Source organism: Denticeps clupeoides, chromosome 10, assembly GCF_900700375.1.
Source record: "Denticeps clupeoides chromosome 10, fDenClu1.1, whole genome shotgun sequence".
In the NCBI taxonomy this organism is placed as follows: Eukaryota; Metazoa; Chordata; class Actinopteri; order Clupeiformes; family Denticipitidae; genus Denticeps; species Denticeps clupeoides.
The window spans coordinates 6,931,440-6,956,954 of record NC_041716.1 but is presented as its reverse complement, the minus strand read 5'-3'; the positions used below and the strand labels follow the sequence as shown (position 1 = coordinate 6,956,954).

Genomic DNA, 25,515 nt, shown 5'->3' with positions numbered 1-25,515 from the left:
CAGGCCGACAGAGGAACAGACCTCTGGGGCAGTGGTGGCCTAGTGGTTAAGAAAGTGGCCCCATAATCAGAAGGTTGCTGGTTTGAATCATGATCCTCCAAGGTGCCACTAAGATGCCACTGAGCAAAGTACCGTCCCCACACTCTGCTCCCCGGGCACCTGTCATGGCTGCCCACTGCTCACCAATTGTGATGGGTTAAAAGCAGAGGACACATTTCATTGTGTCACCGTGTGCTGTGGTGCAGTGTATGACAATCACTTCACTTTCACTTTCACTTCATTTGTACTTAAAGATACAAAGATACTATGATTGATTTTTTTACAGACATTTTTATTGGTTTGTGGCATCCTTTGTGATTCACACACCCCTACCCGACAGAGGATCAGCATGATGCGTGACCTCTTCAGCGTCCAAAGCTGCAGACAAAAGCTCCTGAGCCTCAGCCCCACGTGGTGGGGCTTCCTGTTTACCCCACATGACCTGAATAAGGGACATGTGCCTTCACCGCTTTCCTCCGGGAGTATTACTTCAATTACTACACCCAACACCTCACATGTTCTCAGAACAACAAGCACCTCTGTGGTTATTCTCTGAAGATCACAGCAACAGCAGATGCGCGGTCATCTTGTTCCTTTCCCAGGCAGCGACTAACATGTTGGACCTGCGATGTTTGAGATGAGGCTCTTTTAAATGTGCTGATGGTCATCACAAAGTGTACTGTCCAAAAAAATTACACGTTAAAAAATACTCCCTTAACTGGACGATTCATCAAAAAAGCAAAAACTTCATCTTGTTGATAAAAAAAAGGTCATAGTTCATTCCCTTCACTCCTTCAGAATCATATACCAGAGGGAATTCCCCCCACTCCCAAGAAGAAGACAGTTGAAAGTGTCTGCAGATAATCCTTCAGACGTTAGTGACCTCGATTCCTGGGTAAGTGTGTGACGGGCTTCCTTCAGTCCTGGGTGGTGCCTCCGTCCGTCCAGCTCTTGGGAGAGACCCGCAGCTGCCATGGTAACTCATGTCCCGTCCACCTAGTGCCTTCGGGCTCAGGCCGATTGGTGGCTGAAGCAGGAACAGAGAGAGTCAGCTCAAAAAGAAGAATACAAGAGCATGGCATATGTAATAATACGGGCCAGACCTTAAATGGTCGCCAAACTTTTGGTCCAAAGCTGCAGATACAGATGGATACATTTTAAATATGAATAGATGTAAATGAATGTGTAAAGGAAAGTTTTCCATTGTACTCTGGATGGCCTTTTATAACTTTTTGGTATTTGCATTAGACTGGAAAAAAGTCATAGCGCAAGCACTAAGTCATAGTGGATGATCTCAGGGAGAACAGTTTCAGTTAGTAATGCACCAACATCTACTTCACGCTCAAGCACTTCAGACAGTGTATTACTTTGTTATTCAAGGGCCAGTTGTGATACGTGCTCTGTTCTGACTGCACACACACATATACACGTACACACACCTTAACTGCTCGTCTCCTGAGGGACAGTTCGTCATCAGGGTGCCAACTGGCCAGGGGCTGTCCTACGACTAATGAGCTGTGGCGAGGTAGAGTGGGCGTGTCCAACCTTTCCGGTTCTTGCTGAGGACTGCACCTGCAGCCAGAGAGACAATTAATAACGGCGCACATGTGCTTCAGAGTCACACACTGCATAAACACACACACACACACACACACACACACACACACACACACACACACACATACTGTATCTCAATTTAATCTTCTGATGTTCACCTGACTGAGCCAATGAGCGTCTTCATCTCCTCATTGAGGTGCCGTCGGACCATCTGCTTATTGCTGGGGATACCCAGGGCCGTCGCCATGGTGTCAGCATTAAAGGAGGGGTCCAAAACCATTACCGCACCGTGCAGCCCGCTGCTGATGAGGCTGTCAGCGAACTCCTGCATTTAAAAAGAAGCCTGCGGCGTCACCAAGATCCTGCCAGAGGACAGTTCACCTGTATCTTCTCCACGCAACAGTGAGAGAGGGTTCTCTAGACCGAAGCGTCCTGGATGTTCAAAATACTTGTATCTTTGGTATATACATATATAAGGGACACTGCTATAGCGTTCCAAATGTGCTATTGGTTGACCTGCATCAAAAGATGCATGTGCTTGTCTACACCCTCCCAGAGTGATGCAGGAGACTGGTAGTGATGGAGGGACCTATTAAATCTGGCTGGGGGGAAAACTGTGGTGAAAAAACAATAACGGTAATCCTTAGATCCCGAGGTACAGCAATTTTCTGAGACTTCTTCTATTTCTACACTTTCTGTGGCCAGTGTGGAGAATCTCTGTCTCTATCTCCGATTGTGTTCAGCCGGTGAGGTCACACACAAGTGGCATCGGAGTCGCTGTGTGGCTGTTATTGTACCTCTGGATGGTGAAACAATCCCTTCATTCTTGAAGTCAGGCAAGACAGCCTTCATCCCCCAGGCTGTCCACAGCTTCGTCAAGAATTTACGTAGTGTAAAGTACACTTTTGAGAAGTGTGGCCTGGTTAATGTTTGTCATAAAATCATGACTGAGTGCTGTGGAGTAGTGATCAGAATGACACCGAATATTCCAGCTCAGTAACTACATTTACATTTACATTTACAGCATTTATCAGACGCCCTTAACCAGAGCGACTTACAGTCAGTAGTTACAGGGACAGTCCCCCTGGAGCAACTTTTATGTTAAGTGTTCATAGGCGAGTGTGTTACCCACTAGGCTACTACCACCCTAGAACAACCAATGCAGAGCTCATTACAGAACTAAAGCGTAGGCAACTTTTTGCATGAACAAGTTCACTGCAAAAAAACAAAAATCGATTAAACAAAGTATAGTGATTTCTCAATGAAATAAACACAGATATCCACGATTTCATATAGTTACAACACAGTAGTGGCCAATAAAATCATGTCTACAAGGATTACAGTTCTGGGTTGCTACACACTGTGATGGTTCAAAGTAGGGCTGTGTGATGTGACCAATTGATATCAGGAATATGGGCAAGTCCAAGACCATTTTGCAATTTCAATGGTTTTCCAAAATGGTTTTCATGATCATGGTACAGTACAGTAATATGACTTTCTGTGTACTAGCAATTTTAGCTTCTCTGGCTTCTCTGGGACATCCGTTGATCCATTGCTTTCATTGAAATGTAGCTACTGTATCAATGTGGAACACTTGATTGGGATGTTCTTTTCAAATTACTTTATAGTAATACAAATCTTCTAGTTCATGACAAATGTGCGATGTATTTTAGTATGCATATCAAGGACCAGACCAAATTGATGGAAATGCTGCTGAAAGTAATGGGGAAGTGGGACGAGCAGGAATGGGAAAATAAAAAAAAAAATAGAATCTATAGAGTCTTCCCTTCAAAGAACTCCAAATTCATTCCAAATCATTGTGTTGATGGACCAGTGGTAACAAACCTCCAATGGTCAAAGGAATCGAAACCATGACCTCAGAATTCACATTTATGTGGTTTAACCACAATGCAGGTCCAGGAAGTTTTTGGTGGTTATGACGGATATCAAGACAGGTTTCAGTAAGATACCACAGTTTTCAACCAAACTAATGGCAAAAAGCCACAAACTATGAGGTGACACTGTCATTTCCTAGTCTTTTGCCCATAAAAACATTAATTGTATCACATCAGTTATTAAAGTGACTTCAGGTTTGGGACTAAAGAAGCCAGTTACTTTTCTGCATTTACACCTGTGTTTGATGATACACAGCATCTGTTAGTGGTTTGACCTCAGCACTGATGAGTAATGATGTGTTATCCCACCTTCAGGTCAATGTCTCTGACCCATTTTATGATCCTATGACAGGTCCACAGCAAAGGGTCCGTATTCTGCTGCTCACACTGGGCCCTTCTCGCCTGCAGTGACTACAAACCATTGGACAAAAACGCAACAGTTATATTAATCAATTCTTCTGCAAATCTCTAGCCGCTTTTGGTCTGAGAACGCACATCTTTGTCAAAGTTGAGCATATGCAGAAGCTCGATGCCCAGCAGCAGACTCGTCTGGTGGAACTTCTTGTTGACGCTGAGATGCTCCTCCAGGTCTCTCCGCGTGAGAGAGCACAAGACGCGGCCATCCACCAGGTTTGTGTGAAATGTCTGAGAGTGTTGCGGTAAACCCACATCACTGAGCCATGCCTTTGCCACCCAGTGATGGTCCATATCTGCAGCATTCGAGAGTCTGAGGAACAACAGAACCAGATAAGAACTAGTGTTCTGGTTGTCTATTATAGCTTATACATATGTGGAGTTATAATGTAAATTTGGAATTTCTATGCATCATTAATATTTCCTTATGTTAGATGATGTACCAGTTATGTAGCAATACGATTTCTGCACATACATTTATAAATCAGTTAATACATTAGATGTACTTATTAACAGTAAATTATAAATTATTTATACATTTTATTAATATATCTTTAGGAAAAAATAATGTCATGTGATGAAAATAATAATGCTAATGCTGAACCTGTAAAAAAAAAAATATGCTTTTGATCACCAGGTGGTGCTGTAACACTCCTAATCAAAGGAAGTGGGCGCTTTCTAAAATCTTTTTCCATAGTAATATGGATGGGACCAAAGATTTGCGGAATGTTAATATGCTGCAAGTTAAATATGCTACAAAATATGTTTCAATATATCTGTGGAATTAATGTAGATAAATACATAGGTTGCCTGTACATTCCCTAATATTTCAACCTCTGAGACAGAATGGGGGGAATTTGTTACCCTCTGCCTGACTCCGCCTCTCTGTAATCCTCGATGGCCAGGCGTAGTTTCCTGCGATGCATATAGCTGCTGACCCCCAGCCCAACCTCCAGTTCTTCATCACTCAAACCCAGCAGAACCTGCAGAGCATTGACCTTTTACCCTCTTTTGGGCCAGTCACACAATCTCAAACACACCACACAATAATTCACAAACAATCATTCACACAACACATTTCAATAATTGGCCTTTTCCATCAGTCCAGTCTTAGATATGGTCTAATTGTATCCCATAATTCCAGTCCTGATTGAAATCAACTGATTTTCTGTCCTTTGTGATTACCTGAGTAAACAGTAAAGCTTTGCAAGCTTCCCTGGGTGAGTCCTTGCTTCTTACTGATTGCACGGTTTTATCAAACAGAAAAGATGACTGATGGGCCGTGTAGAAGACTTACCCTTCCACTTCTGACGTTTTCTGTGCAGGCGCGCACATACATGGGCATGGCCATGATGACCTCCAGCCACGCCTGCACTGTGGCTGCCCTCCACTGTGACATAGGCATAGTCCTGGCCAGCTCCACCTGCTGCAGGCGGTCCAGCTGCTCCTCAGCGTCCGATAGGCTGAGACTGAGGTGGGTGGGGCTTGAGAGATTGTCTGAGTCTGGATTTGGTGAATGAGGGAAGGACGAGAGGTCAAGGGACTAGGGAGAGTGTTCATATTTTTGTGTAGTCTGAGGGTGAGGGCTTTTTATTAAAAGCCAGTCTCAGAAGCCTAATTTTATCTAAGTAAAATAATAGAGCACTATTTTCAAAGGGTGCAGCACTATGCGCTAAGATTTGGGATTTAAACAGATAAAAAAAAAAAAAAAAAAAAAAAACTGAAGCCTAGCACCACAATTGACACCAGTTTGAAAATAGAGCCACTAATCTTTAATCTCAAAAGAGGGTGGTAGTAAGTGGTGGCCTAGCGGTTATGGAAGCGGCCCAGTAATCAGAAGGTTGCCGGTTCGAATCCCGATCCGCCAAGGTGCCACTGAGCAAAGCACCGTCCCCACACACTGCTCCCCGGGCGCCTGTCAAGGGTGATGGGTTACATGCAGAGGACACATTGGGGAGGACACTGTAACTACTGATTTTAAGTCTGCTGAATGTAAACGTGATTCCTGTCAGGAACACCAGTTTAAATGTGTGATCTCGACAGTGGCACGCTGCATAGTGGTGCATAGCAAAAGAGCTTTCCTGGGGTTTTCAGGCAGTTGTTTTGTTTCAGGCAAAACAGCCAACAAAGGCGAGGAAATTGTAGATTCTGTTCAAGTATGTTAATAATAAGTCAGTAGGCAAGAGTCTATTGTTTGCCAAAAACGAATGGGCTATTAGACAGGAAATGAAAGAGGATGTTGTGCAGCTGTGCTGCAAGAAATAAGAAGGTTATTTAAACTGAGAGACACAAAGAAGCGAAATAATGCTCACAGGAGGCCAAAACAAATCCATGAATGTAAGATTTTAAACAAAGGATCACACATGCTGAGAATTAGTGCCACATAATCTACACTCTTTATAGTCACATCACGTACACTCTTATTATGAAAACAGATATTTGAAATATTAATCTTAAATATTTGAAAATAATAATAATTAATAAAACAACAATAATAATTTCTGGGATATTGTATATTTGTGTGGATTTGTGTGGAGATTCCCAGAGAGGTGGGATATGTGAGACAGAACACTATTTATCCACGGTAAACTGTAAAATTAGGCAACAAATTGCATCGTGTTGAGTTAAATAGAGCCAGCTGATTGACACAGCACAGCACAGTATACGGTGACACAGTGAAATGTGTCCTCTGCTTTTAACCCATCACCCTTGGTGAGCAGTGGGTAGCGATGAAAGGCGCCCGGGGAGCAGTGTGTGGGGACGGTACTTTGGTCAGTGGCACCTCAGTGGCGGATTGGGATTCGAACCGACAACATTCTGATTATGGGGCCGCTTCCTTAACCACTAGGCTACCACTGGACTAATTTCGATGATAAGTTATAATGATGTATCTAGTGCAGAGGTGGAAAGTAACGAATTACATTTGCTCACGTTACCGTAATTAATTAGCAATTTTTTAAGTTTTTTTTTTTACTCAAAAAATGTACTCAATTACATTTTTACCCAAGTATTTTACTTTTCTACACTGGAAAAAATCCTGTTACTGAGTAAAAAAAGAAATGCAGGAAAATTAGGTTTTGGCAAATTTATTTAAACCAAAAAAAAAATAAAAATGAGAAAGCACATGTTCATCACATGTATTCACAGCCAATGCGCAATACTTTGTCGGTACACGTTTGGCAACAACGGCACCCTCAAGTCTTTGTAAATATGATGCCACAAGCTTGGCACACCTGTCTTTGGCCAGTTTGGCCCATTCCTCTTTGCAGCATCTCTGAACTTTACTTTACTTTACTTTACTTTACTTTACTTTATTTGGCAGACGCTTTTATCCAAAGCGACTTACAATGGGAAGACACCAGCAATTCTCGTTCGATTTCTATAGAATATCAAGTATACAAACTAAGAGCCCTGATAAGGCTTAGACTTGTCATTGAAGAACATGCTCGGAGAGTGTTGGGTGCTAGACTAAGAAAAATTATAATGTATTTATACATCTTGTATTTGTTTGTTAAATGTGTATGCATGTGTATGTGTTAAATTTATCTGTAATATTTTTGGAATAAGAGGGTTTTCACCTTCTTCTTAAAAGTGGTGATAGTCTCGGCTAGTCGTGTGGAGGAGGGTAGGTTGTTCCACCAGCCAGGGACAACAACGGAGAACAGACATGATTGGAATCGGAGACCCCGTGAAGGAGGAATTTTTAGTCTCCTTTCGTTTGCCGATCTGAGAGAGCGTGTAGGAGTGTATCTAGGTAGTAGTGTGTTGATGTAGGAGGGCGCAGTTCCATTTACAGCCCTGTAGGCAAGCATCAAGGATTTGAACTCAATGCGAGCAGCTACCGGGAGCCAGTGGAGGGAGGTAAGAAGAGGTGTAACATGGGTGTATTTTGGCTGATTGAAGATGAGGCGGGCTGCCATATTTTGGACCATCTGGAGTGGTTTTATGGTGACTGCAGAGGCTCCAGCCAGGAGAGAGTTACAGTAGTCGAGTTTGGAGATGACCATTGCCTGGACGAGGAGCTGCGTAGCCTGTTGTGAGAGAAAAGGCCGAATCTTGCGAATGTTGTAGAGAGTGAACCTGCAGGATCTGGAGATCGCAGCAACATGATGGTTCAAACTCAGTTTGTTATCTATCCAAACCCCAAGGCTTTTTGCAGATGCCGTGGGTGTTAACAATAGCGATCCAATTTGAATTGAAAGGTTTTGCTGAGGAGAATTGTTGCCCGGAAAGATCAGAATCTTGGTTTTGGATAGGTTGAGTTGGAGGTGTCGCTCAGACATCCATGCCGATATGTCTGAGAGGCAGGCCGAAATTTTTGTTGCTATAGTAGCATCTTCTGGTGGGAATGACAGATAGAGCTGGGTGTCATCAGCATAGGAGTGATAGGAGAAGCCATGTGATTGGATGATGTGACCAAGTGAGCGAGTGTATATTGAGAATAGAAGGGGGCCAAGGACAGAGCCTTGTGGAACCCCTGTGGTTACCCTAGAGAGGACAGATGTCTCACCTCCCCATGATACCTTGAAGGACCTGTCGTAGAGATAAGAGGTGAACCAATCTAGTGCGGTTCCTGTGACTCCTAAATCAGAGAGTGTGGTGAGAAGGATTGAAAGTGTCGGTGCAAAGCGTCCATTTTAAGATCTCTCCAGAGATGTTCAATCGGAGCTCCGGCTGGGCCACCCAAGGACATTCACTGGGTTGTCCTGAAGCCACTCCTTTATTATCTTGGCTGTGTGCCCTGGTCATTGCCCTGCTGTCCTGACTAGTCTCTCAGTTCCTGCAGCTGAAAAACATCCCCAGAGTATGATGTTGCCACCAGTCTTTGGTGTCATTTTTCTGTACCTTCCCCAGATTTGTGCCTCAAGACAATCGAGTCTCGGAGGTCTACAGACAATTCCTTTGACTTCATCCTTGGTTTGTTCTCTGACAAGAACTGTCGTCTGTGGGACCGAATATAGACAGTTGTGTGTCTCTCCAAATGAAGATAAAATCAAGTGTTTTCTCCACAGGTGGACTCCAGTTAAGCTGCAGAAACATCTCAAGGATGATCAAGGAGGCACCTGAGATCAATTTTGAGTTTCAAGGCAAAGGCTATAAATACTGATGTACGTGTACTTTCTCAGATTTTTATTTTTAATATATTTCCAAAACCTCAATTAAATTTTGTTTACTTTGTCATTATGGGGTATTGTGTGTATAGAAGTCTGAGGAAACAATTATTTAATCAATATTGGAATAAGGCTGCAACATATGTAGAAAACATGATGTGCTGTGAATACTTTCTGGATGCACTGTATATGCTTTTTGCCTGTGTATTTAATACATTATATTGCTCAAACTGAACAAGAGTTTTACAGTCTATTACTGTAATATTCTGTGTGGCAGGGTCCTTTATTTCGTTTCTTATATCAGCAGTCAGTGGGCTCATTTGTCAGTAAAGACAACTGATATACAGTACAGGCAAAACATTTGGACACACCTTCTCATTCAATGTGCATTCTTTATTTTCATGACCATTTACATTGGAAGATTCTCACTGAAGGCATCAAAACTATGAATGAACACATGTGGAGTTATGTACTTAACAAAAAGTGGAGACCTGGCCTCCACAGTCACCGGATCTGAACCCAGTCGAGATGGTTTGGGGTGAGCTGGACCAACAAGTGCTAAACACCTCTGGGAACTCCTTCAAGACTGTTGGAAAACCATTTCAGGTGACGACCTCTTGAAGTTCATCGAAAGAATGCCAAGAGTGAGCAAAGCAGTAATCAGAGTAAAGGGCGGCTAGTTTGAAGAAACTAGAATATAAAACATGTTTTCAGTTATTTCACCTTTTTTTGTTAAGTACATAACTCCACATGTGTTCATTCATAGTTTTGATGCCTTCAGTGAGAATCTACCAATGTAAATGGTCATGAAAATAAAGAAAACACAGAAGAAGGTACTTCCAAACCTTTGGCCTGTACTGTATTCATGTTTGCCATAGAAAGGACAAAAAGCGCAGTTTATTAATAAGGAATTGTTGAATATGCACAGTTTTGGATAATTTGATTTTGGCTTCATTTTTTTATTGAATTTGGTACTTTTGTTGCCAACTGCACTTATAAATGTTATATGGGGTGGTCTGAAGTTTGCACATTATACTCCCTAAAAGTTAAATAAAAATGTCTAGTGCTGTATTTGATTCATGATTAGTAATTTTTACATAATGTAATTGAAAGTAACTTTCACTCAAAGTAAATGTTATATTAAGTAGTTTTTTAAAAAAACTTTATTTAAGTAGATTTTTACTTGAGTAGAATTTAAGCAAAGTACATTTACTTAATTACATTCTTTCCACCTCTGCATATTTCAGTGTGCATGTGAGGCTTCTTCTGTATTCAAATGTAGCATGTAGCTCAAGTAAGCTTATTTTGTAATGCAGGGTTTAAAATGCATAAGTTTAATGCAATTTGTAGGATCTGACAGGGTACAAATATTAAATTTAGATTTTCCGGTAACAGCAGAAAAGGCCACAACTGTGACTTTAATGTCGGTACTTTCACAGAATCAAGACTTTGAATTCATGAATTACCAAAGTGCAAACTAGAGAACAACAAAGAGGAGGGGAAAAAAGTTTCTTAACTATAATTACATTTTGACTAAGACGTGGCTAATACCCTTGAGCAATCAAACGCCATGGCATTGCAAGCATCCAGCTGCTTCCAGACAAAGCCAGCATCACGTGTCATTGTGGCACACTTATCCTGTGGGCCCAGCAAGACCTGCCAAAAACGGCAGCTTCTAATCCCGCCTATCCACCGAAACGCAGGTGTTCAACGGCTATCGGCAACGGATAATACCGACTAATCATCCCCTCTGAGCCCCTTCTGCACTTGCACCGCCCCCACCTCCTCCTTCAGTCTCCTCCTCTTTCATCAGAACAAAACAAATATCTGGCGAACTTGAAGCAGGGCTGAGATCTTGTTAGGTGGCCGCTATCACACATCTGGTCTGCAGACACACTCTCCAGATCCCAGGGCTTGAAATGGGATGACTGTTGAATTCACATACAAGCAATTGACCAACTAGGTCTGAGTACCCATACAAAGCCTGTGGGTTAGAAGAGTTCCGAGTGCCATCAGAGCCACACACACACACACACACACACACACGGTATTAGAGGTGTTTAGTAATGGCAGTGTTACTGACAGTATATGTGTTCATACACACCACAAGCAGAGGAGCCACCATAACTATACATGGCTAATCACAGCTTGGTGTGTGTGTGCGTGTGTGAGATGGAAGTCATCAGTTATCACACTCACACTTACAAAAACACACACACCACACAAAGGGAAAAGACAACGGCCCATGTGAATATTTCATTTTTATTTTATTTTATTTTAAAATATGTTTCTTGTCTCTGCATCATTTATAATATTATTATCTTTTTGCCATGCCAACGAGAACCATTCACCACTCCCGAAACACGAGAGTGACACTGTTAATCCTTTTATCTTAACTATTGAGGCCTAGAATCCTTTTCTGTTTTTTTTTAAATAAAAATGTTCTGATAATAGATCATGAATATTTTCAAATATACAAAGCATAGAATATCTCTAAATGAAATAAAAGGGAGGGAAATTAAAATGAGATGGGCACCATCTGATAGGAAAGGAGAGAAGGGCACGCTACTGTGTAAAACTTGGCCCATGCAGCTCCTTATGCATAACAGCATGAGTTTCTTTTACCCATTATTTAACAATGTCCCATCCCTTCAGAGGTCAGGTGAGCAGCTAGCCAGATGTTAAATGAAAAGAAGAAGAAGAAGAAGGGAAGGAAAAGAAAGGACAAAAAAGAAAACCTGAAAAGCTTTCCTGGAGGCAAAGACGGCTATCTGGTCAGGAGGTTTCTTTGCATGGACAGAAACTTCATTAAATTTCTGCGTTTGCTGCAAACACCATTAACCTTTGGCACGTCTTTAATTGCTTTTTGAAGGCAGCGTGAAGATCAGATTTTTTTCGAGGGGGGGGGGGCAGAGTAGGAATATTTGTTTCTGTAACGCGAGATTTGATGAAGGGAGACCTTTTTTGCTTAGGTAGCAGTTAACCTCATCTGGATTTAACCCTGAGGGCATGGTTTTATTACAGAGTCTTAATTTCTGCTGGAGGTTTAACTCCAGGGCCTTGAAGTAACACTGCAGTACTGCAGAGGGCGCCATTCTCTGAGAGATGGAGGTGCTCACATCCAAAAACGAATCCGTTACGAGTGCAGAGGCATCGCTGTGCTCCCATCACAAGGATGTAACGCATTAAAGCTTTATAAACACACTTTTAGGAAGCGTGGTGTGTGTGCACGAGGACACACAGAGGTACTGAGGCCGTGTCTGATTACTGTTGCAACTGAGACTTAATTTATACAAAAATAAATTAATCCACATTTTATTAAATCCAATTCCACTATCAGAGGAAAGTGTATACACCTTTATCTCTTGCTGCTCTGAATACTATCACCTCCAAGTTTCTCTTGTCCAATCACAAATCGCCTCTCAATCGCCTTCCACCTTCAGTCCCACAGACTCGTACACAAACCCCAAGAGGCGTCTGCATGAAAATTGCCCAAAAAAAAAAGTCAAATTTATAAATCCTCATAATTAAAATGGGATTAAGTCTGATCAGAGAGTGTTGTCTTTTGAGTGCTGTTTAAGAGGTGCTGGGTAATCCTTTAGAATCATGCAAATATGAGAACGCCCTTTCAGAAAGTCACACACTGTCGTGTCTACTTTATATGAACTTTTCCATCCATTCATCCATCCATAGGTCAACTAAAGTGAGACTGGAGAATTGAGGCTGGACAAGACATCTTGACCAGGGAATGGTATCTCAGAAGCAACCAATAATACAGAGCCAAGAGCCCGGCTTCAAAAATAAATATATATCTTTCATCTTTTTTATAGAGTTTACTCTGCTATACTATATTGTGTTATAGAGTTTATAATAAGGACCTGAGAATATGTTCACAGGGTGTATTGGAGGTAAACAGCTTCAGAATTTGTGAGCATTTGCGAGTTAAAGTGGCAGGCAGCTGGAGGAGAGGGCGGGGTCTGGTCTGGTCTGGACAGGCACTGCGTTGCCTATAGGAAAGCTTCTCTACACATTCAAGCAAGGGAACAAATACAACCATGAAGATGAGCCGAGGGTGTTAAAAATGGTAGCATTATAAAATGAAAAAATAAAAAAGAAGGTCTTCTGGACAAGAGACATTTACAAGCACAAAGTGCACAATGACTGTTATTTACACATACAGCAGTCCTTCAAGTTTCCAGTTATCCGAAACAAAATTCATACATCATGACGTTGGAAATATTCACACTTACACACACAGTCATATTAACAGGCATACGACCAATATATCCACCCATACTGTCCTCCTCTGTGCATGTCCTATAGACTCTATATACAGGCCTGTTTATTTAGAGGCGCAAACACACATTCAGACACACACATTCAGTGGTTGCTTCACACCAGGGTTTAAGGTACACAGGGGCGGGGGTCTAGTCGGCCTTGTCCAATCACCAGTCAGCATCCTCCTCTATGTAGTAATCAGGGGTGGAAGTACCGTCAAACAGCCCGGGGTCCAGAGACTTGCGCTGTTTGCCGCGAGCGAACACACGAGACAGGGAGCCCAGGCCCATCTTCTCCTTCTTCTTCTTCCTCTTCTGGTCCTCCAGGTCCTCTAGAGACTAGCGGAAGGAAGGAATTCAGATAATAATGTACAACCACCTGGCCTTGCCCATCTTTAGGTTTTTAAAAGCCGTTGTTCATGGGAATCATTTAATCTATTTTAATAATTATTTTCATACAGACTGCAGATAATTATTAATTGCTACAAACTCATTAATCTTCCATATTTAAGACTAATTCCATGCTAGTAAATGCATTCAGACCCCTGCTGTGGATGGATGAGACCTGATGGGCCCATCACAGAGCTTGGAATCAGTCTGGTGGCATGTCACTTATGTCACAAATGTTTTCCCTTAAAATCATGGTGATTGATAACCAGAACCTACTGCACTAGCCATCATTATTTCTAATAGAAGGCAGTGTACAAACAATTATGAAGAGGCAATGGGACTTTATGCATGGGGCAGCGGTGGCCTAACAGATGTGCCAAGGTGACACTGAGGTGCCACTGAGCAAAGTACCGTCCCCACATACTGCTCCCCGGGCGCCTTGTATGGCTGCTCACTAAGGGCGATGGGTTAAATGCAGGGGACACATTTCATTGTGTGTCACCTTGTGCCGTGCTCGCCGTGCATCACAACGACAATCACTTTGCTTTCATTTTATTTGCCACATGTCTGGAAGGCTTGTGGAACCCCCTCTCCATCTTAATAAATAATCATTGAGTTTCTTTGGTGCTCAGAATGCAGCACTGCCTTAATGTCTTTTTTTTATAAAAATTAAGAAGACTTTAAGAGTGTCATGTGTCTATTTGTATTGTGTCACGAGTCTTTTCAATATGCCCTTTTCTAATAGCCTGCAAGCATAAAAACTTTGAGATAATATTTTGAGGAATATTTTATATTCGCAATTTCAATTTGAAGGTTAATGGAATTCGAAGGTTAATGGAAGCACGTCTAGTGAGATGCTTTTTTAGCATTTTGTATTTACTATGTGAGTGACTGAGAGACAGAGAGACAGAGACAGCGAGGGAGAGTGTGTGTGTATGTATGTCTGCACTTACGTTGCAGAGAGAGTGTGTGCGGTGTCGAGGTGAGTTAATGTCACTCGGCGTTGACGAGCGATCACCCTCCATTGCTGAGGCGTCTGAGATGATTGATGGTTGTCGTGAGTGGGAGGGGCTTACTCTCAAGCCTACTGAGGTGGAGAGACACACCCCATCCCCCTCACAAAGACACATGGGACCAGAAGCCTTAAGCACTACAGACACAATAACCCACAAGCACATTTTTAAGTATTCAGCCTATTTATCATAATGTGTGGCTAAAAAATGTGTGTGTTGTGTGTAACCAGTGTGTACCTTGCCGCTCTGCGGTATAGGCGTGTGTGTGGTAGAGAGTTTGTTGGCTCTGTCGGATGGCTGCAGTGAGTGGCAAGTCTGCCTGCATCACCCACTCCTGGTTGCCGTTGACGACAGCTTCTGTTGGCATGGCGAGAGAGTGGCGCTTAGGCACATCCTTCGTCAGTGTGGCAAGGGACTGCTTCGCCTGTGGATAAGACACACACACACACACACACACACACACACAAACGCACGCAAACAAACAAAAAACATGCAAAAGCCCATTACTCATCTGAACACAGTACAGAGATCCATGTGTGTGTACCAACTCACTTTTGTGATGTGTTAGAGACAAATGGACTGGTAGAAACAGCCATTGATGCTATCGTGCTTGTGTGTGAACTGTAGAGCTGTGGTAGTGTAACTGTGTCGACTCCTCTGGCCCTGTCATATCCTCAACACTATTCTCTCTTTCTTCTCTCCCTCGCTAGTCTCCTTGCCTGTCGTCTGCTTGGCAGGACTCCAGCTGTGTAAGAATAACTGGAGGAGGTGTTTACTGATACTGGATGCACGCGCACACACACACACACACACACACACACACACACACACACACAATAATGATGTTATGTAATTCTGAATGGTAACATCTGCTCTCTGGGAGCCTGCCACAAATTGTATTTGTGTGTACATGCATTGACATGTGTGTCATAGAAAATGAAAAATGGATACGTATAATAATGATTTTGTGTATATGCACATATTGTGTGTGCTTGTTAGCTTCCATCAGACATTGCAATCACTGGAGAAATAACAGAAACAATGGCACAGTTAAGACACCACACACACAGACACACAGGCACAACATGCCAGGCAGCAGGCAGAATATGACAATCACCAATCACCATTATCATGATCAACACAAACAATGACTGTCTACACAATGCTCCTTTCATCAACATCCTTTACATCATCAGACGGAAATTCATTTTTCTGCCTTTTGCTCTGAACAAGCATGCAAAGAATGAAATCACAGCATCCCTACAAACAAACAACACACACACATACACACATATACCCTTTCAAATATGCAGTCATTTCATGGCAACATCCCACATATTTTAGGCTCGACTGGGAGCGACTGGGACAAACAAATCCAGAAACATATTCCTCTAGAAAAAAACGGAACCATATTGGTCTGTATTTGAATGTTGCTAAGCGTGGTGAACCGGCTTAGCGCAGGCATGACATTTGCCAACATCATGGCTGTACACGTTGATGTGATGGAGGTGTCAAAAATGCCTTGGGCTAAAACCCCATGACACGCCCAACACTGTTAAAATACAGGCAGACACAAAATATACATATATTCACCCAGACGAGTTAGAAGGACTGACATGACATAACATAAACAAATATTTTAAACAAATGTAAGTGGCTGGTTTTAGATATCTTACAGTCTTTATCAACACAATATTTAAGCCTGGATGTCCCGTTCACCTTCACCTGTCTTCTGACTTTTCACCAATAATCCAATCACTGCCTGCACTGTCCAGATCTGCTATACCTGCACGGCCAGAGGTATAGAAGGACTTACCTGTGATCATTGCCTAGATAATTCTGAACTAGTCTGCCCTGCCAGTTTGTCCTCCCATGACACCAGTCATTTCCATTGGTTTTCAGTATCTCTAATGTCTTATTGCCATAAAAGTAGGAGAGTGCAGCATATTGTTTGCTATACAAAGTTTAACCCCAACCTCTGGCCTGTAGTATGGTGCACATAGGCACCTAATTAAAAGCTGCACAGAGCAAACGGTGAGGTAGTTTACACATTATAGATCTGGAATCTATGACAGATGTGTGGTATGAGTATCTGAAGCCTCTGCATGTTCCGTTCATTGTTTGAGTGATTCATGTGTATCACCAGAGTTCAGCTCATTCAAGTTCATGTTTCACTTGTGTCTGCTTCAGCAACGCTTCTGTCACTGCTGTGCAGAGGTTATGGAGCTCTTGGCATGAGCAATAAGCGAAGAAAAACTTGTTTCAATGAGAGGTTAGTTGACAGATGTGCATAAACGCCAAACTGATCACTGCACACAGGGGAAAGGGGGCAGGGCAAAACCATAATTTTGTCCAATTGAGTGGATGAAGGGAAAGGGTTGTCAGTCTGAGCTGGTCTTACCGACATGGCCCTCGGGGAGGCCTGCCTGTCCACTGAGCGGCTCAGCATCCTGCTCTCCAGCCGCTGGGACAGAGTGCTACTCATCTGAGGAGACAGGTACACACACACACTGCAGCACTGAGAGCAAATCACACACATTCACACACTCCAGCATTGACTGCAAAATGAACACACCAACACCCCAGCAAATGAATACACAGAACCTTGAACACTTACACGAAATCTACAAACCTACACAATCACCCACATAGACACTTACACGAATAATTTGTATTTCATAATATGAAATGATTACTTTTATAGTGAGGACCAACACACACACAAATCAGGAATGAATGCACAGAAGTCACATTTTGACACTGAGTGCAGGATGCACAGACATGACCACTGACATATGGTACACAGTGTGCTGTATTTAAATTATGGACACACAAGCACACACATATGCACACAAACACACACAGCGGCACACAGATTGCAAGTGCAAGATGTCCCCACAAGCTTGTCCATCAAAACTAAAGCAATGCTTACACAAACATAGTTGCACTGAACTCACAAGAAACACATGCATTTACATCAGACAACAGAAACAACCTAAAGCATCAGAACATGTGACGACAATGAACTCTAAACTGTTCATAATTTTCAATGGACAGCTATATTCATAGGGGAATGTCATAAGGACCATCCGCTCCAACAACCAACACAGGATCATATTCATAAGTCAATCCAGAACTGTTTTGATTTTTTATTGTATCATTTCTATTTTGATTCCAGTACCGAGTTACAGGGGTGTTTTGGGGTTCTCAGGCAAAACGGACCTGAATGGTCCTATATTGACCCCAACTAGGTCTACATCATTGGCTTGCTATGTTAATATGTCTATATTTTATTTAGTAAAGTTTATCACAGTGATTCATTGATTTAATAGATTTAAAAAATGCATAGAAAACGTGTAAAACTTTGAACAATTCAAATTGAAATAAAATAAACTAAATTAATATTTTATGGTATGAAATATACATTGATATGCTGTTCAATGAAATAATTTGGAGTTGCACAGCTTGCTGTAGCTTGTAGACAGTAGTTTGTGTTTGGCCACACTTGGGAAGACACAAACTCTGATGGCGGATGCACTCTGCCTTTCCTTTAAAAATATATACTTCATGGTTTACTACAGATTAATGGCTGTCGTGTAAAAACATAATCAGCCAATCTCTGCCCCCCTCCTTTCAGCTCTGGCCCCCTTCAATTGCACGCTGTGCTGGAAACAGACCTGCCAGCATGAGGCAGTTCTGAAACGTGAGAATGCCACATTCTGGGACAAAGATCAAGTCCAAACCTTGACTGTCCAAGATCAATTTCAGATCGTTTTTTTTTTTTTTTGTGAAACCAGTTCTCAAAATGCCACTTCTCTCCACTCTCCCTGTCCCTTCACTAGCTTCTTAGGTGTTAACCATAAACCATTAGCCGCTGTGTGTCCCCTCCAGTACCCTAATCCATCTCAGTTTCAGTGGGTGACACTCTGAAAAGCTTCCTTAGCCCTGATGCCTGCTCTCCACGGCATCGCCAGTCAGGTGGAGAGATGAGCGCTGCCATTAAAGCACCATGGGGCCGAAGTAATGACAAAGCTCACCGTCGGTCACACACACACACACACATATACACACACACACACCGCTGCTAGAGGTGCAAGGCATAATGGATAAAAAAACAGACAGCCTGGGGATTCCAAGGCACCAGCTGACGGTGCTGCTTAGGAGTCTTCTCAGAGAGAAGAAGATAAAGCTGACGGAGGTAAATAGGGAGAACAGGACATGGGTGCGAAGGTGCACAATGCCTGTTTGTTACAGGAAATGGGTTTCTGGTCTTTCAAGAAAGGAAAAATGGTTTTCAGTATTATCTTATAGAGCATCCAAGTGTCTTGCATTGGGCAGTGTGGGAAAGAGACAAAAGTAAACACACAGACTGTCCTTTAACAGACAAGCTAAGTGCACGTGACAAAAAAAATAAAATGCTTGTCATGTCTAAGGCATTCGCACACGTACTGCTTCTTCCATGAAATGGAATTTCCTGTGGGTATAAAGTGTGGTATTGCAGAAGAGTCTAAATATATTTTATTCACCAGAAACCCCACCAATCACAAAGTCAGTATGTAGTCAAGTGACTTTCAGGTTCTTGAATCATGCTCCTTCCTGATCATCAGAAGTCCAATACTCTCTGTCCCTCAAAACATAACAGATGGTTTAATCTCAAATTATTTTTATTTATTGCTTTCTTTTTGCTACCCACATAACATTGATTAGAAACTGAAGATTCAAGAACAACGTCCATGATTCATAATAATGCAGTTGAACCCACATTGGCTGATGCACCACCTATTCACCTGTGAGGAACTCAAGAATAATTGTTGCTGCTAAATGTTCCTTTTTATGTTTATGTAGATTTTGCATTCATGAAAATACTGAACATTTCCAGCTGCCTTTCTGATTACGTTTTTACAACATAAACAATGTCTGGATTGGATTTTTGAAACACTTGATGATATTTTAATGGTCAAAACAAAATGAAGACGTTTCTAAATGACCCCAGACTTGTGTGTAGGATGTATCGCAATATAGAGCATTTATTCAAGAGCATGGGCTGCTCTTAAAACATTTCTCTTTATTTAAAAGCCACTTGCTTATATGTGTGTAGCCTGTGTAGCGACTACATTTCCTGATGTGAAGCCTCACATCAGCACAGGAGTAGAAACCTCATTGAAAACCAGAGTTGCTATAGTGATGGTGAGAACTTTGCTCAAAACAAGTCCTGAGATCAAACCCGTCATGTTCAGACAGCCACATGTGGGATGTGAACAGAGACACTGGCTGATCTGAGCTGTGCTGTAAACGGTTTTGTTATCGATGAGGACGCTCAGTCTACAGAAAAAAGAACATTTCAAAAGAACAAACAACTACAGCACAGTGTGGTACGTGCGATGTGAATGTGGATGTCTCACCATGGCCAGCTCGGCCTCCAGCTCCTTGATCCTGTTCTCCTTCAGGTCCAGTTGGGAGCGCAGAATTGCAGCGTGCTCCGTGGCCTCTTTGGTTTGCCGCCGCAGGTCCCACTTCTCCCTCTCCAGGAGGTCCTTCTCTTTAGCCAGAGCCTTCACCGCGTCTTCGCTCTCCTGAGGGATGCGGAACCACAAAAACATTTCACACACATTGTTATGGACACATGCCGCAAGGAGCTCAAGATTTTCATTTATTCATTAAAGCAACAGAAAAAGAGGCCTCCCAGGAATCAGAAACCTATACAGATATTGCTTATTATATGCAATAAAAAAACAGAACCAAGGCAAGCCATGAGTATGACGTCAAATCCCTTTTAAATTGTCCCCTAGACGACCGGATAGACTTTTATTCTATCTAAGACTAAAAGCACATTACTTTTTCCACATTTTGTTATGTTACAGCCATATTCCAAAATGAATTAAATTATTTTTCCTCAGAATTCTACACACAACACCCCATAATGACAACATGAAAAATTATATAATATATCAAATCTGTGAAAGTACATGTACATAAGTTTTCACAGCCTTTGTCATGAATCTCAAAATCTGACAAATCTCACAAATCTGGGGAAGGTTACAAAAAATGTCTGCATCATCTGTAAGTGGAAGAACTCTTGCTACAGCTGGCCGGCCACCTAAACTGAGCAATCTGGGGAGAAGGACCTTTGTCAGGGAGATGACCAAGAACCTGAAGGTCACTCTGTCAGAGCTCCAGAGGTCCTCCATGGACAGAGGAGAACCTTCTAGAAGGACAACATCTCTGCAGCAATATACCAATCATGCCTGTATGATCTGATGTATGATATGTTTGTATGATATGATAGATGCATGATAGAGTCATTTGTCATTGTCATTGGACAATGACATTGGACATTGTCAACGGACACAGCAAAAGTGTCCTCTGCTTTGACCCAGTTGGCAGCCATGAAAGGTGCCCAGTGTGTGGGGATGGTGCTTTGCTCAGTGGCACCTCAGGATCACCATGGCAGGTCGGGATTCGAACCAGCAACCTTCTGATTAAGGTGCCGCTTCTTGATAGGTCACCACTAAGGACTCTCAGACCATGAGAAACAAAATTCTCTGGTCTAATGGGACAAAGATTTAACTCTTTGGTGTGAATGATAGGCGTCATGTTTGGAGAAAACCAGGTACGGCTCATAGACAGGCCAGTACCATTCCTACAGCGAAGCATGGTGGTGACAGCATCATGCTGTGAAGATATTTTTCAGCTGCAGGAACTAGGAGACTAGTCAGGAAAGAAGGAAAAATGACTGCAGCAATGTACCAAGACATCCTGAATGAAAACCTGCTCCAGAGCACTCTTGAACTGGGGTTCAGCAGGACAATGAAGCACAGTCAAGTTTTAAAGGAGTGGCTTCAGGATAACTCTGTGAATGTCCTTCAGTTGCCTGGCCATCTGATTGAACATCTCTGGAGAGATCTTAAAATGGCTGTGCATCGACGCTTCACATCCAACCTGATGGAGCTTGGGAGGTGCTGTAAAGAGGAACATTCCAAACTGGCCAAGTATAGGTGTGCCAAGCTTATTCAAAAAGATTTGAGGCTGTAATTATTGCCAAAGGTGCAAAAACAAAGTATTGAGCAAAGGCTGTGACACATTGTCATTATGGGGTGTTCTGTGTAGAATAAAAAAAAAAAGAATTGAATCCATTTTCGAATAAGGCTGTAATATAACAAAATGTGGTGAAAGTGATGTGCTGTGAATACTTTCTTGATGCACTGTATGTCAATTTGTCCAAGTAACATTGGAAATATATACCTCTGATTACAAATGATCTGCAAATCTAAAAATACATTTTAGATATTTGAGAGAAAGGTCCACAAATTAATGAGCTGCATACGGTTTAATTCCACTTTGACAATAATTTTTTTTTTTACCAGGCAGGAGTGCACTGGGCCATTAAATGCATACTAGAAAGGTTTGAGCCACCTGGGACCCAAGCCTGTTATTATTCAGCCTGTTAAACATGTCAAAGTCAGTGGCCATGAGTGCAGAATTTAATCTCAGACAAAGTCAAATTATGGCCATATACTATATGTTTTAGGTCAACCGTTATGTCACGCTGGACTCTGGGTTATGAGTCATGTCGCTGTTTCTCTCAATGCCTTTTGGTTTCTTTACCCTTAAACCAGATTATCTCAGACTTCTTTAAAGTAACTTTTCTTAATCTCTTCATGGAATCACTTAATCATTAGAGTGATATCTAATGATTTCTCATAGATTAATGCTAATATAATATAATATAATATAATATAATATAATATAATATAATATAATATAATATAATATAACAAATTACCTCAGAAAATATTTGGCTCTCCAAGTGCTGCCATTATGACAAGCATTAAAAAAACACAGTAATGTAGGTCAATGTGACTAGTTCATGTTTATTCCCATTACAAATGTTATAAAATTAAACACACAGCAAGTAAGATTATTAATTGTATTATATTGAGGATATAAAAAAAAATCCTTCATTTTATACGCACTGCATTTAAACACACAGAGGCTGGGAATATTAACAACAATATCCTGGCCAATACCAGTAGAATGAGCGTGAAAACCAAACCATTTGAAAACCAAGGCACTGAGAGTTCATGATATTAAATAAAAAAAAACTAAAACTCTGATATTGTTTTTTTATACAGTGCACAGTCCCTCTCTTACTTTCCGGTGCTGTTCATAGTTCCGGATGAAGTCTCGGAGCTGCTCCTCGCGGCTCTCCAGCGTGGCATACAGCTGCTGCATCTGGTTCACCAGGTCGGCCTTCTCCACCTTCAGGCGCTTGCGGTCAGCCTTCATAGCTGAAGACAGAAAGCGTGACGGCCAGTCATAATCCAAATCTTTTTGAAAAAGAAATCATATTTTAAGCACAGCAGTCTGAAGAATCCATCCATGCTGATCTATTGTGATCCAGATTCAGATCTAAATTTAGGGATGAGAACCAACACAGATTGTATTTTACAAGTACAAGGACTTTGTTCAGCTGCTTTTGGTCTTGTGCAGTTACACACATATTACAGGTGCAGAAATGTGTAAAAAAAAATGTGTAAATTTGTACATTTCACACAGCCACCCAATTTTGTGCATAATGTAATAACAAAAAAAACAAAAAATAATAAAAATAATCCCTGTGAGGGATGATGGCATCAGCAAGTATGTAATTGTTATGACTATATGAGTGAATTTTTGTGAGCCAATGTTGGTTGATTCTAGTATCTATTTTCTTGATTTCTTTTGTTTTAGAATGATTGCAGAATGATTTTATGGTTCTTTTGCAGAGCAGACCTGTAGAAGAGAGCAGATATATTAAAAGGTCACGGACGCTTCAGGCAAGGTGCCTTCACTTAATATCTGAGTGGCAGGCCCGTATGAATTCTGACAGGAACTGTTTCAGGATGGCTGATGAGATGGGTGGAGAGGATTCCCTGGACTGAAAAAAAGAGAAAATATCTTGAGGGTGACCTGCTGTCCATTTAACAGTGATGGTCTGTGAATGACTTCCACCCCATTGTCTGTCTCAGCCATTCCCTTCATGCCATCCTGCATTTTTTTTTCTCTGGGGTTTATGGGTTTTAGTGTTTATACCCCCCCCCCCCCCCCCTCTCTCTCTCTCTCTCTCTCTCCCTCTCTCCTTCCCAGCTGGTCCTTATTAATTAGCTGCCATTACTGAGGCTGCAACTGAGCGTCGTCCACAGGATATATGTGCGGAGGCTGCTCAGATTCTTCCAAGGACTCGTCGGCCACTGTTTTTTTCTTTCCTCTCTCCATCACTCCTCCTCTCTTCCGCTAGCAAAGACACCATTATGTTGGTGTTAAGCACGCTGAGCTGTGAGGACAAACCCCTCTTTTAGCCAATGGCCCATGGAGCCTCCACTGCACCTGGCTTTGGGAAGTGAAGAACATGAAAGAGTGGATGGTGGCGGGGTGGGAGGGGCAGAATTCCCAAGCTCAGATGTTTTCCCCGGCACATTGCAGATGGTGCTTGAAAACAGTGAGCATTCAGAAGCGTGCGTGCATGTTTTGTCTGGGCTGGGGACCGGGCTTTGACAGTAAATCAGCACGGCCGCCCCGTCTGCTGACAGTCACATTAGCACCTCAGACAGCAACCCTCCTAATTTCATTTTTCCCACAGAGCTGGGAAACCCTGGCGGATCCCCCCAGCCTGGTGTCTGATGAATGAGTGGGATTTTGGGGAAAACAGAGAGGTTCTGAATGAGGGCAAAAGAACATTTCTCATTTGGGCTAGACACAGATGTGCTTGGGGCTGCCTGAAAGGAAAGTGAATCGAGTCAGTTCATATCCCACATTGTAAAAAATATATTTATATGAGAGAGAAAGAGAGAAATAGATAAAGACAAAATCTCTCAATTATAGTATCGGATTTGGACCTGAGCTGACAGGTGTATGGTTCTCACATGATTAAATGTGATGGAAAATCTGGTTTATAGTTTCAACCATGGTTCCAAATTATAGTCAAAACCACATTCCTGACAGTTGTTCTATTTTATTCTCCATAATTAACATTTTGTTTGCTCTGTTTTGGTTGTTAAACGATTCAAGTTGTTCTTGAGGTGCTGTTATTGTCCCTGGGAAAACAGAATTCCTCTGAAAGTCTCACTCGCTCCATCATGGAATCTAGTCACACCATCTAGGAATTCATTTTTTTCTTTCTATTAATTCCTCAACCACAGCGTGTCCCAGGAGCTTTAACCATGACAAACTTTGCGTGCCGCCAGCAAAACAGACTCATCTCATTCTCAGGTTCTCTACCCAGATGGCTTACAGAAGAGTTGGGAGTTCATTCGTGTGGCAGCGAGACAAGAGTTCTTAATGAAGGATGAAGAACAGCCCCAACCCCATTAACCGTCTCTCAGACAGCGCATTTAGCATCGTTTCACAAACTTGCCGCCTGTGGAGCAATCTCACACCCATCAGTGCAGTCATTACAAGCGCAACATGAACGCAACGTAACACATGGTGTGCAGAAGTCTTTCTTTGTTGTAATGGTCTGAAATGATGTTCGATCCTTGTGACGCACTAGGCGCGGGAACACTGAATTGTGGGTAGGAGAAGCGAGAAAGGAGAAGCTCTTGAGTGAATGCGCGGACAGTTTGTGCAATTTAAAAATAAACTGGAACCCCACCCAGTACCCTAACTGGTGTCCAAGATGTGCTTTCACACCCACTCAAGATTCTGAAGGACGAGACAAGCCGGCTGCGGAGCACCGAGGCAAAAGGGGCTCGCCTGTCCCAACGCACCCCAATACCAGATCGTCACAGTGTGTATTGGTGTCAGCACATTTCCCCACGTGCTTTGCCATAAACACGAGCCA

The 25,515-nt window shown here is 42.2% G+C and overlaps 2 protein-coding genes across 3 annotated transcripts in view; both read right to left on the bottom strand.

Annotated features, from left to right (window-relative positions):
* Nucleotides 1-227: 227 nt before the first annotated feature.
* Nucleotides 228-5,176, bottom strand: LOC114798190 (kazrin-A-like). The gene is made up of 6 exons (XM_028993673.1): nt 4,770-5,176; nt 3,987-4,218; nt 3,801-3,902; nt 1,755-1,921; nt 1,479-1,611; nt 228-1,066 (listed from the first exon to the last, which is right to left on the bottom strand). The coding sequence occupies exons 1-6, from the start codon at nt 4,829-4,831 to the stop codon at nt 908-910; spliced, it is 855 nt and encodes a 284-aa protein (XP_028849506.1). The 5' UTR covers nt 4,832-5,176; the 3' UTR covers nt 228-907.
* A 6,086-nt stretch (nt 5,177-11,262) lies between these two features.
* LOC114798189 (kazrin-A-like) overlaps nt 11,263-25,515 on the bottom strand; it is a 167,808-nt gene continuing 153,555 nt past the window's right edge. Inside the window, exons 6-12 of one of the 2 annotated variants that reach the window (XM_028993671.1) lie at nt 22,848-22,984; nt 22,480-22,506; nt 20,099-20,269; nt 17,098-17,181; nt 14,934-15,120; nt 14,637-14,833; nt 11,263-13,632 (exon numbers count right to left, since the gene is read on the bottom strand). In XM_028993671.1, coding sequence (XP_028849504.1) covers nt 13,462-13,632; nt 14,637-14,833; nt 14,934-15,120; nt 17,098-17,181; nt 20,099-20,269; nt 22,480-22,506; nt 22,848-22,984 — 974 coding nt within the window. In that variant the 3' untranslated portion in view covers nt 11,263-13,461. The remainder of the gene's footprint in view (nt 13,633-14,636; nt 14,834-14,933; nt 15,121-17,097; nt 17,182-20,098; nt 20,270-22,479; nt 22,507-22,847; nt 22,985-25,515) is intronic. The other variant, XM_028993672.1, reaches the window with a different exon arrangement.